At 43.0% G+C, this 13,562-nt stretch overlaps 1 protein-coding gene across 1 annotated transcript in view; it reads left to right on the top strand.

Annotated features, from left to right (window-relative positions):
- The window catches only part of LOC141153370 (ovochymase-2-like), a 127,011-nt gene extending 115,389 nt beyond the window's left edge, over positions 1-11,622 (top strand). Inside the window, exons 23-25 of the mRNA XM_073638080.1 lie at positions 6,031-6,281; positions 10,713-10,864; positions 11,355-11,622. Of these exons, the coding sequence (XP_073494181.1) occupies positions 6,031-6,281; positions 10,713-10,864; positions 11,355-11,546 (595 nt within the window). The 3' untranslated portion in view covers positions 11,547-11,622. The remainder of the gene's footprint in view (positions 1-6,030; positions 6,282-10,712; positions 10,865-11,354) is intronic.
- Positions 11,623-13,562: the final 1,940 nt, after the last annotated feature.

The following is a 13,562-nucleotide window of genomic DNA, read 5'->3' as shown; positions in this document are numbered from 1 at the left end:
TCATCTGTGAAGAGCACAGGGCACCAGTAGCGACTTTGCCAATCCTGGTGTTCTGCGGCAAATGCCAAACGTCCTGCACAGTGTTGGGCTGTGAGCACAACCCCCATCTGTGGACGTCGGGCCCTCATACCACCCTCATGGAGTCAGTTTCTAACCGTTTGTGCAGACACATGCACATTTGTGGCCAGCTGGAGGTCATTTTGCAGGGCTCGGCAGTGCTCCTCCTGTTCCTCCTTGCACAAAGGCGGAGGTAATGGTCCTGCTGCTGGGTTGTTGCCCTCCTACGGCCCCCTCCACGTCTCCTGGTGTACTGGCCTGTCTCCTGGTAGCGCCTCCAGCCTCTGGACACTACGCTGACAGACACAGCAAACCTTCTTGCCACAGTTCGCATTGTTGTGCCATCCTGGATGAGCTGCACTACCTGAGCAATTCTGTGGGTTGTAGAGTCCGTCTCATGCTACCACGAGTGTGAAAGCACAACCAACATTCAAAGGTGACCAAAACATCAGCCAGAAAGCATTGGTACTGAGATGTGGTCTGTGGTCCTCACCTGCAGAACCACTCCTTTATTGAGTGTGTCTTGATAATTGCCAATAATTTCCATCTATTGTCTATTCCATTTGCACAACAGCATGTGAAATTGATTGTCAATCAGTGTTGCTTCCTAAGTGGACAGTTTGATTTCACAAAAGTTTGATTTACTTGGAGTTATATTCTGTTGTTTAAGTGTTCCCTTTATTTTTTTGAGCAGTGTAGTAAAACATAACCAAAGAGGCACATTATGCGATTTGTGAAGGAAAGGGCTCATTTACTATGAATGAGAGTGGTTGTGTTTGACAAATAACATAATAATAATAATAATAATAATAATTTTTATTTCTATAGCGCCAACATATTCAACAGCACTTTACATTTTAGAGGGGACTTTTATAGACAATAAATATATAACAAAGTAAACACATAACTCAACAGATACAAAGAGATGTGAGGGTCCTGCTGCTCGCAGGCTTACAATCTATGAGGAAATAGGGGAGACATGAAAGGTAAATGGAAAAATGTATTGTATGGTCCAGCCATCACTATAACAAATAGGGTATTTAAATAACGCTGCATGAACCGGTCTCCAGCCAATATCTGTATAAATACAGATACAAAGTGCTATTAAGTGCATGAAGGATGTGTCAACAGATGTTAGGAGGGATGAGATTTCGAAGAAAAATTTGGAAGGGCAAAACTGGAATAGTTAAATAAGTGAGGTGAGACAATAGACCAGTCTAAAAAAGTGCGTTTTAAGGGAACGCTTAAAACTGAGGGTACTGGGGATTAACCAAATTGTCCTGGGTAGTGCAGTCCAGAGAAGTGGTGTACCTCATGAGAAGTCTTGGAGATGGAAATGGGAGGTTCGGATTATAGAGGATGTTAGTCCTAGGTCAATAGCGTAATAGAGGGCTTGGGTAGGGTGATAGAGATGAGGAAGGAGTTTTGTAGGTGAAAGTGATAAGTTTATATTGGACGCTGTAGTGGATGGGCAACCAGTGCAATGACTGGCACAGTGTAGAGGCATCGGTGTAGTGATTGGAGAGGAATATGATCCTGGCTGCTGAATTCAGGATAGACTGGAGAGGGGTGAGTTTAGTAAGAGGGAAACTGATTAGAAGGGAGTTGCAATAGTCCAGATGAGATTGAATCAGAGTAAGAGTATTTGCAGAGTCTAAGGTAGGAAAAGGTTGAATTCTAGAGATGTTTTTGAGGTACAGTACAGACCAAAAGTTTGGACACACCTTCTCATTTATAGATTTTTCTGTATTTTCATGACTATGAAAATTGTACATTCACACTGAAGGCATCAAAACTATGAATTAACACATGTGGAATTATAATATTAACAAAAAAGTGTGAAACAACTGAAAATATGTCTTATATTCTAGGTACTTCAAAGTAGCTACCTTTTGCTTTGATGACTGCTTTGCACACTCTTGCCATTCTCTTGATGAGCTTCAAGAGGTAGTCACCAGAAATGGTCTTCTAACAATCTTGAAGGAGTTCCCAGAGATGCTTAGCACTTGTTGGCCCTTTTGCCTTCACTCTGCGGTCCAGCTCACCCCAAACCATCTCGATTGGGTTCAGGTCTGGTGACTGTGGAGGCCAGGTCATCTGGGGTAGCACCCCATCACTCTCCTTCTTGGTCAAATAGCCCTTACACAGCCTGGAGGTATGTTTGGGGTCATTGTCCTGTTGAAAAATAAATGATGGTCCAACTAAACGCAAACCGGATAGAATAGCATGCCGCTGCAAGATGCTGTGGTAGCCATGCTAGTTCAGTATGCCTTCAATTTTGAATAAATCCCCATAATTGTCACCAGCAGAGCACCCCCGCACCATCACACCTCCTCCTCCATGCTTCACGGTGGGAACCAGGCATGTAGAGTCCATCCATTCACCTTTTCTGCGTCGCACAAAGACACGGTGGTTGGAACCAAAGATCTCAAATTTGGAGTCATCAGACCAAAGCACAGATTTCCACTGGTCTAATGTCCATTCCTTGTGTTCTTTAGCCCAAACAAGTCTCTTCTGCTTGTTGCCTGTCCTTAGCAGTGGTTTCCTAGCAGCTATTTTAACATGAAGGCCTGCTGCACAAAGTCTCCTCTTAACTGTTGTTGAAGAGATGTGTCTGCTGCTAGAACTCTGTGTGGCATTGTCCTGGTCTCTAATCTGAGCTGCTATTAACCTGCGATTTCTGAGGCTGGTGACTCGGATAAACTTACCCTCAGAAGCAGAGGTGACTCTTGGTCTTCCTTTCCTGGGGCGGTCCTCATGTGAGCCAGTTTCTTTGTAGCGCTTGATGGTTTTTGCAACTGCACTTGGGGACACTTTCAAAGTTTTCCCAATTTTTCGGACTGACTGACCTTCATTTCTTAAAGTAATGATGGCCACTCGTTTTTCTTTACTCAGCTGCTTTTTTCTTGCCATAATACAAATTCTAGCAGTCTATTCAGTAGGACTATCAGCTGTGTATCCACCTGACTTCTGCACAACACAACTGATGGTCCCAACCCCATTTATAAGGCAAGAAATCCCACTTATTAAACCTGACAGGGCACACCTGTGAAGTGAAAACCATTTCCGGTGACTACCTCTTGAAGGTCATCAATAGAATGCCAAGAGTGTGCAAAGCAGTCATCAAAGCAAAAGGTGGCTACTTTGAAGAACCTAGAATATAAGACATATTTTCAGTTGTTTCACACTTTTTTGTTAAGTATATAATTCCACATGTGTTAATTCATAGTTTTGATGCCTTCAGTGTGAATGTACAATTTTCATAGTCATGAAAATACTGAAAAATCTTTAAATGTGAAGGTGTGTCCAAACTTTTGGTCTGTACTGTATATGTGACATGAGCGAGAGAGAGCTTGGATGTGGGGAGTGAAGGAAAGATCTGAGTAAAAAAAAACAAGAAAGCAGGGGTGCTGCAGAGGAGTAATGGTAGAAACACACATGGAAATGGCAATATTGGGTTTGGGAAAGTTAGTAGAGAGAGGAAACACAAGAAGTTCAGTTTTTCACAGATTCAAGGTTAGATAGAGGGAGGGCATGATGTTAGAGACAGCAGAAAGACAATCACTGGTATATAGTAGTAATGCAGGGGTGATGTCTGGAGATGATGTGTATAATAGGGGGTTATCAGCATACAGATGGTACTGAAAACTGAATCTACTGATGGTTTGTCCAATAGGGACAGTATATAGGGAGAAGAGGAGGGGAACTAGAACTGAACCCTGTGGAACCCTGACAGTAATGGGAAGAGGAGCCAGAAAAAGATACAGTGAAGGAGAGGTCAGAGAGGTAGAAGGAGAACCAAGAGAGAGCAGTGCCCTTGAGCCCGAGGAGGAGCTGATGATCCAGTGTCGAATGCAGCAGAGAATCAGCAGGGAGTAGTGACCGTTAGATTTAGTTGTTAGTAGATCATTAGAGACTTTAATAAGGGCAATAGAGTGTAAAGCGTCAAGAAGAGCACTATCTGAAAGATAGTGGATTAGATGGGAGTGCACAAAATGTTCCAGAAGTTTAGAAATGAAGGGGGAAATTAGAGACCGGTCTGTAGGTAGCAGTGCAGTTCTGGTTGAGGGGTGTTTTTTTTAAGTGATGGGTATATACTGGCATGTTTGAAAGAGGAGGGAAAGACACCAGATGAGCGAAGCTAAGTATTTTATTTAGGAGAGTGGTGACAGCCAAGAAAAGGGACTGCAGAAGATGGCATAGGGTCACTGGTGCAGGGAGAAGGGCAAGAAGATGTGAGGAGCCAAGTAGCCTCATCTTCCGTGACCGATTCAAAGACAGAAAGTGAGCTAGATGAAGTGCAGGAGGGAAGAGAATGCATATTAGGGGATTGTCAGATATGGTCAATTTTTTTTTTTTAAATAATTGGCCAGATTGTCAGCGCTGAGGTTGGTTGTTGGGGCCTGCACTCTTGGACTGAGGAGGGAATGAAAAGTGTCAAAGAGTGATTAAGGCTATGTGCCCACGATGCAGAAAAGCTCCGGATTATTCCTGAGCGTTTCTGCATCTCCCTGGCAGGAAAAATGCATGTGGATTTTACATGTGTTTTTTCAGCCAGGGACAAGCGTTTATCACGCGTTTTGCACATGCGATTTCGCATGCGGGTTATCAAGCGCTTTCCAAGCGATTTTAGCATCACTTGGAAAAGTGCTTGACAACTTGGTCACACTATATAAATCCATGCAAACGGCATGGATTTTATATAGTGTGATCAAGTTAGTAAAAAAAAAAGAATAAAAATGGTTAAAAATAAAAAAAAAACATTATACTCACCTTCCGATGGCCCCCGGTCTCCTTCTCCGATGCGTCCTGTCTCCCCGATGTCTCGCGGTGGTGTAAAAGGACCTTCCATGACATCATTTAGTCATGTGACAGGTCACGCGACCGCCGACGTCAGCGGTCGCGTGACCTGTCACATGACTGAATGACGTCATGAAAGGTCCTTTTACTCCATCGCAAGCCGCGGGGGAGCCAAGACGTATGGGATAGAAGACCTGGGGCCATCAGAAGGTGAGTATAGGAATCGCTTAATATCCGCATGTGCACATGTAGTCATGCGGATATTAAACGATTCAATGCAAGTCAATGGTGGCAAAAACACTGCGATTCCGCAAAATAATTGGCAGTGCTGCAGATTTTTACGCAATGATAATCCGCAGCGGAAATTTCCGCAGCATGTGAACAGCACATGCGGATTATCATTGGGGAACATGGCAGACCTTCTACCAAGCGTTTTTTAAGTGTTTCTGCAGCAGAATTGCCGCTGCGGAAATGCTTAAAAAACGCATAGTGGGCACACAGCCTTAGGATTGTTGGATAGTGAAGTGATGAGGGTGTTAAAGTAAATTTGTTGGGAGAGGTGAAGGGCAGTTTTATGTTTTAAGCATAAACTTATAATGGATGAAATCTTCGGCCAGATGGGATTTTCTCCACAGACATTTGGCACACCTGGAGCACCACTGGAGAAAACATGTTTGCAGCGTGTGCCAGGGTTGCCGCCGTTTGTACAGAGTTGGTCTACTTATCGGAGGTGCAGCTTCATCTAGGGAACTTTGCAGTGTTTCCTTATAATGTACATACAGCGGCACAATATTTGAATACAGAAGTGTTTCATCTATAAAGAGAGCACTACTAGGTGTAACTGCAGCTAACACCCAGAGTCTGATGGTGAGTGAATGGTGAGGTGCATAACCGGTAGAGGGCTATATACTCCCAACACAGAGGTTTTGAGTATATTGTCTATGTAGTATATGCAGCATCCCACAGCAAAATTAAAATATGGCATGATGTCCCTTTAACAGAATTTGCCACATTGCTTTTCTAAAAGTAAACCCACAACACCCGCATAAACGGGCTAGCCACGGTATCCATGTAACAGATACATTCACAGTGCCCCCTTAAATGTACCATCCACTGTCTCTGCAGTGTAATTTTCTATGCAGGCTTGGAGCCTAACTATGTTTATTTTTGCAGAGCCTGGAAGCATAATTCATGGAGGGTATGCTTTGCATCTGATTCTATTGAGACTTGTATTGAAACTGATGCTATCATCAGACACGAAGATTTTGAATATTCCAACAGTAGCGTCTACTTTCATGATATAGCTCTACTGCACCTGTCAGAAAAGGTGTTTAATATACAGCCTGTCTGCTTGCCTTATGCTGAGGAACCCGTTTCATCTGGACAGGTTTGCTATTGGGCAGGCTGGGCAGCTACTAATACAGGTAAAGTATTATCATTGCTTCCAGTCATAAAAGCACATTCACATAGACTACCTACTATAGACATTGCCATCCATGAGATAACGCACCAGACATTGTTTATACGTATTGGTATCTAGAAAAATGCAATTGGTATCGCCTGTGTAAAATTCACAGAGTTAATTATTCTGGCTGTGCAAAGCATACAGTGTTACAGTATGTCTTGGGTAAGGTCAGATGGTGAGGTGCATGGCCGACAGAATCTCACTATGTCATACATGTCTCCTGCACTATTGCAGGGATGTCAAACTCAAACACACAGAGGGCCAAAATAAAAAATTTGAACAAAGTCACGGGCCAACCAGTATACAGTATAATGAGCCCCACACAGTCCTCCATACACAATAATGGCCCCACACACAGTCCTCCATACACAATAATGGGCCCAGCATAGTCCTCCAAACAGTATAATGAGCCCCACACAGTCCTCCATACACAATAATGGCCCCACACACAGTCCTCCATACACAATAATGGGCCCAGCATAGTCCTCCATACAGTATAATGAGCCCCACACAGTCCTCCATACACAATAATGGCCCACACACAGTCCTCCATACACAATAATGGGCCCAGCATAGTCCTCCAAACAGTATAATGGGCCCCACACAGTCCTCCATACAGAATAATGGCCCCACATAGTCCTCCATACACAATAATGGGCCCAACATAGTCGTCCAAACAATAAGAAACACTTTGGCCAACATATTAGAAACTCACGGATAAGTGGTGACAAAAAGAACCTGCTCACCACTCATGGCCGTAAGTCAGAGATGCCTACTCAAGAAACAGAATGGAAAAAGCGAAAGCGAGTAGAAATGGCATAAAACAACAATATTTTATTAGTCAATTATAAATATACAATAGTGACACAAGAGATATAAATACAAAGACAATGGGTGATTATTGGATCAAAAGAAGAGAAACCCCGCTACATCTTCAAACCCCTCATACGTATATATTCCAGTGTACAATGGGTACAAACAGAATCCACAAGAAATTTTATAAAGAGGAAAGAAGGAAGAGAGGGGAAAAGACAGACAAAATACGCGGGGAGGGTGGAACCAAAAAGAGAGCATAGAATATCAATCAGACAAACAGGATGAGATAACCCTTATTTCTAATCCCCAAGTGGGAGGCCATAATAATAAATGAGTCAGGGCACTCACCCAAATGATTGATGACTCTCAAAAATGTGGAGGGCACAGGGAGGCAACCAGTTAACATCCGCAAGGGGCCTCGACGCACGTTTCGTGTCGGCTTTATCAAGAGGCACATATTAGATGATGGATAAGAACCTAAATATATAGGACCTTGGATAGTCACATGAGCGATCATGTGATCACTCTCTCATGGCTGCCGCGAAGGCCGGCCGTTTGGGCGCATGCGCCGGGGTCATGGCGGCCACAGCAGACGCGCGCCGTCCATCATGGCATGCGCACATGCCGGAAGTGTCCATTGACAACATCCGGGGGTGCGTTGTTGTCATAGAAATGGACGCGCGCGGGTGCCGGCCGCGATTAACCCAGCGCATGTGCGCCGCAGGCCATCGCAGCACACCACAGTGTGTCCCATAGGAGACCGCAGGAGGTGTCGTAAGTATAAAAATAGTGCGACCTATGACAGAAAAGAATACGGACGACATAAGGAAAAGGGGGAAAGGTAGAAAGAAGCTGGAATGTACAATAAGAAGAATAATTTCTATGGCTATAAATAGAAATTATTCTTCTTATTGTACATTCCAGCTTCTTTCTACCTTTCCCCCTTTTCCTTATGTCGTCCGTATTCTTTTCTGTCATAGGTCGCACTATTTTTATACTTACGACACCTCCTGCGGTCTCTTTTGGGACACACTGTGGTGTGCTGCGATGGCCTGCGGCGCGCATGCGCTGGGTTAATCGCGGCCGGCACCCGCGCGCGTCCATCTCTATGACAACGACGCACCCCTGGATGTTGTCAATGGACACTTCCGGCATGTGCGCGTGCCATGATGGACGGCGCGCGTCTGCTGTGGTCGCCATGACCCTGGCGCATGCGCCCAAACGGCCGGCCTTCGCGGCAGCCATGATAGAGCGATCACATGATCGCTCATGTGACTATCCAAGGTCCTATATATTTAGGTCCTTATCCATCATCTAATATGTGCCTCTTGATAAAGCCGACGCGAAACGCGCATCGAGGCCCCTTGCGGATGTTAACTGGTTGCCTCCCTGTGCCCTCCACATTTTTGAGAGTCATCAATCATTTGGGTGAGTGCCCTGACTCATTTAATATTATGGCCTCCCACTTGGGGATTAGAAATAAGGGTTATCTCATCCTGTTTGTCTGATTGATATTCTATGCTCTCTTTTTGGTTCCACCCTCCCCGTGTATTTTGTCTGTCTTTTCCCCTCTCTTCCTTCTTTCCTCTTTATAAAATTTCTTGTGGATTCTGTTTGTACCCATTGTACACTGGAATATATACGTGTGAGGGGTTTGAAGATGTAGCGGGGTTTCTCTTCTTTTGATCCAATAATCACCCATTGTCTTTGTATTTATATTTATATCCCTTGTGTCACTATTGTATATTTATAATTGACTAATAAAATATTGTTGTTTTATGCCATTTTTACTCGCTTTCGCTTTTTCCATAGTCCTCCAAACAGTATAATGGGCCCCACACAGTCCTCCATGGAGAATAATAGGCCCCACATATCGGTGGTGGTTTTGGTGATGCGGGCCAAATATAATCACCCTGCGGGCCAGAATTCGACATGTATGCACTAGTGAATCGGTTCTACCTCACGTTTTCTTTCTGAACTGCACATTTTTAAAAGCCTGACCAATAATGTGAAATAATAAAAAATAATAGAAAAGATCGCCAACTAATTGACAAGGGAAAATTATAGGGAGAAAAGAGCCAATTGCCCAGGGTTGTCCATCTCTCATTTCTCTTGAATACAACCAGGACAATCACAGCAACAAGACATGGATGGTTTTAGTGTGCCTCCAACAATAAAAATGTATGTAATTTAACCCCTTAAAGACTGCCAATAAGCCTTTTAACGGCGGCAGTTAAGGGTATTTATTTCTCAGCGCCACTTTTTAACGGCGCTGAGAAATAAGGGTATAGCAACCCCTAGCATCAGAAAATTTCCAGGGTTTCAGCTATTGGACTGAGGTCCTGGAGAACATGATCAGGGCTGTTTTTTACGCTCACCAGGCATCATGTGACCCGGCTGCAGCCTCGGCTGACATCTGCTGTCAAGTCAAGTTCCGGCTGCAGTCACGCGCTCCCCGCTGATTGATGGGCTGTGGGCGGCATTTCACCGCACGTCACAGCCCAGCATCCACCGCGCACTTTCCCAATGAATGCAGAGAAGAGGGAAAGCACGCGGTGGATGCTGGGCTTTAACGTGCAGTAAAGCCCCGCCCACAGCCCATCAGGGGGGAGCGCGTCACTGGGTCACACCTGGCTGCAGCCGGAACTTGAAGTGACATCAGCGGATGTCAGCCGAGTCACACGATGCCTAGTGAGCGGTCAGTGATAGCGCCACTCACAGTCAACAATGACTATAAATAAAAAAGACCTACAAAAACACTTCTTTAGACCGTTTAAATGGATGGGGGCATTATGTGTTATTGTGGACAACCGCGTTAAGTAGGGACATGTACAGACAGTAAAAACAATACAATGTAACACATTTTAACAGTTACAGGAGGAGTGAGGGCTCTGCTCGCAGAGCAAGGAAAGAAGGAAAACACTTCAAATAATATATAATGCTAGATACTTGTAAAATTAATACATCCACTTTAATTAGACAAAATAATAATTTGAGTGGGTGCATGTAGCACTGGATAGGAGTAATCTTGTTTCAGAAAGAGAAACACTGCTTATCCTTAGAGTTGTGTCATTTTGACAGGGTTGAAATTGGATTTCTAGCATACATTTTTACAAAGACCTAACTATTCTTCCCCTTTAAGAAACACACAGGGTAGATAACATGAAAAATATTACTATATGTAGTCTGATTCCGCAATCCAGAGCCACACTTCTGCGGTCTGTGTGTTCTCAGATAGATTAAAGACTGGAGAATTTAGCGATTGTTTCCTACAAGGCAGTAATTAGATGGAGTCAAAGATATGCAGTTGGTGAAGATCAGGGTGGCATGATTGGATTTTAAGTGGATTATGATTAAGAAAAATTAGGAGAACAGATGTCCATTTATTTAAAAGGATATTGCTGCACAAAACAAATACTGTACTGACTTCTGCAAGACGACGGGTTGCTTTTCATTAGAGTATTAAAATTGATTTAGGTTTAAAAAGACATTTCTTAAGAGAAGAAGAATATCAGCAATACTTCAGAGTCTATATCACAGATCATAATGTATATAAAATATGTTTTTTTTGTAGGTGGAATGTATACCAACACAAAATTTCAGGAGCCAATACCCATAATGTCCTACGAAACATGCAGTCAGTCCAGTTTTTGGCAGGACCAAATTACGGCATCCATGGTTTGTGCTGGCTTTGATTCTCAAGAAAAATTAAAATCTGCTTGTAAGGTAAGTCAAAATCTTAGGATGGCCATAGGCTTCAGAGAACTATTCTCCACTATAAACATGTGTTTTTGGGTTAAGCAAAGAGGTATTTACATTTATTGCACTTATCTTGAAGAAACAAAAGGAAAAAAAAGATTTATCTGGAGTACATTCTAGCAGTCACCATAGATATAGGGCACACTTGCCAATTATCAGGAAAATGCTTCTACGTAGGCAGTTAATGTTACACAAAGTGGAACAATTACATTTTTTTTTACCATCGCTACATCTCCTTTCTAAGGTCATGTCTTACCATTCCTCAAAGCGTTGCTTTTTGGGAAGTTTCAGGAGATTTCCACGGCACCCCAGATATTTGCTAACTTTGTAGGAGTCCTGAAAGTCATCTCTTTAACTGGAAGCCTCCCAGATGTTCTGGGAATGTTGGCAAATATGGTTTGGGTGCAATACTGTAATTTTGTGTATATCTAACAAGTTTTATTACATGTATTTCCAGAGCGAGGCTGAAGGAGCACTGATTTGCCAGTCTACTTCCAACTCTGTCTGGGAAGTTCAAGGAATCACTAGTTTTGGAACTAATAACTGTCCTGTTGAAAGGAAACCTCAGGTCTTCACCAAAGTATCAGCCTACAGAGAGTGGATAGAGGGCATGATCAAAAAGTACAATTACGAGAAGAAGATAGTATGAACATATTATTTGGACTGAGATAACTCATGAATAAGATCTAAATGATTAATAAAGTAACATAATTTTCTCTCATGTATATTTGGCTAATAACTCCTTTAAAAGTGGATCTATCATTAGATTTCACATTACAAGTTGTATACATTTAGAAATAAATGATGAGGCTCGTGTACTAACTATGAAAGTAGATGTGAGCATGGCTGTATAATCTTTATGCTAAGATGAGTCTAGATCTTGTCTCATAAAATGCTCCTCTAATGTATATAATGTATATATAATACAGCTTTTATGACAATTTTTTTTCAATGTAAGTTCAGCAGTATCATTAGGTCTAAGAGATCTAAGTAATAATGATTGCAGTTTATATTCAGATCATATTTATGTACCACAAAATTTCAACAGCAAAATCATGCTTCAACAGGAGCCAGGAAGTATAGATTAATACAGTGTGTGTAACCACATCACGTTTTATTTCTTCATACCCAAAAAATTGAAAGCAAAGCCACAAAAGGAGGAATTCAAATTCCCCCCAAAATTAAAGAGTTAACAAAGCAAAAAAGGGTAACAGTATTTACCTGCTCAGGTCACAGAACTACTGCACTATCAGGATGCAGCAAACCCATGTAATTGTAGTGCAAAGTGTCTTGGGTGCATCAATGTTGGTCTTGTAAACTAGGGTGTCCTCATGGGGTGCACTTAGATAGTTTTGGGCAGCCTGCCTAATCTAGTATGGGTGTCAATATGGGCTGTAAGCCAGGCACTGTGCACTACCTGTGCCTTTTTTGTGTGCAGTTGTAATAGTAAGCAATCACTCCCTCCATGAATTGGCAGACTGAGTGGTTGTCTCGTCAGTATTTTGCACCTGTGTTGCTGTCATCTTTATTATATGGGTTTGTTGCTTCCTGTACTGTGACATGGGCAGGTAAATACTGTTGCTCTTTTTTTTTTTCTCCAGTGAGTAATTCTCATGCACCATTGGTAGCTCTGTGCTAACTTGGTATGACCCCCTACAAGAACCTAGGCAATAGAAAATCCAAAAATTCCAAGGTACCAGAGAATAGGTATCAAATGTAGCCTTAAAATCGCATGGTGAAATACAAAAAACAAGGTAGACGATGCAACGTTTTGGCCCCGACGGGTCTTTTTCAAGTCATAAAATCTGGCTCTTTTTTGTTGTGTTAAATCTTCATACTACACCATCTTCTGCAGAGCTAATAAACTTATATTGAAGAACTATCCAGAGAGGCAAAGCGCACACAATGTGGCAGTACCATTTAAAAAGAACAGCACTGAGGGGATGGTTGCGCTCACCTGGTGGTGCTGTGTTAAGGCACAACACCTGTTTAAGCGTGAATATCCGCTGTTGATGCTCCATGGATGGCTGGAGGATATATCTTCCAGATATGTATTTACCAGAATGGAGAAAGTCATGGGGGCTGTGCTGTGGGAAATGAGGAGCACTGGAGCTTTAAATAAGGTAATTAGTACCGTGTTTCGGCGCCAGACCGGTGCCTTTTTCAAGGTTGAAAAAAAACAAATGAACATTTGTTTTTTTGACCTTGAGAAAGGCGCCAAACGCATTAGTACTAATAAAATCCTTATCTGAAGCTCCAAAGCACCTCATTTCCCATAGTGCAGCCCGCCTAACGTGGTTACATCTAGTCCAGAGGTTACAGGGGTTGTCCACTACTAGGACAACCCCTTCTCATTCCCCTTGTTTGGCCCCGAAAAATATAAATACATACTTGCCTACCATGTCAGCGCCGTTCGAGCGGTGTCTGCACTCACGTTCCTGGGGCTCAGGAGTACTTGTAATGACACGTGATCCCGGCGCCCAATCAGTGAGAGCTGCACTTCCTCTTGATTACTAATACATCTGAAGGCGGGGACAGCGACGCCAGCGGTGAATGGGCGCTGAGCTCATGTGTCTTAACAACCTTAAGTGAGCCGCGGGAACACAAGTGCCGACATTGCTGCAACGGCGCAGGCATGAGAGCTGAGTATGTGTTTTTATTTTAT

Source organism: Phyllobates terribilis, unplaced genomic scaffold, assembly GCF_046119375.1.
Source record: "Phyllobates terribilis strain yellow unplaced genomic scaffold, ASM4611937v1 Scaffold_1__5_contigs__length_1240528914, whole genome shotgun sequence".
Lineage (NCBI taxonomy): Eukaryota > Metazoa > Chordata > Amphibia > Anura > Dendrobatidae > Phyllobates > Phyllobates terribilis.
Note: the sequence above shows the minus strand (reverse complement) of the source record. Positions and strands in the feature narration are given on the sequence as shown.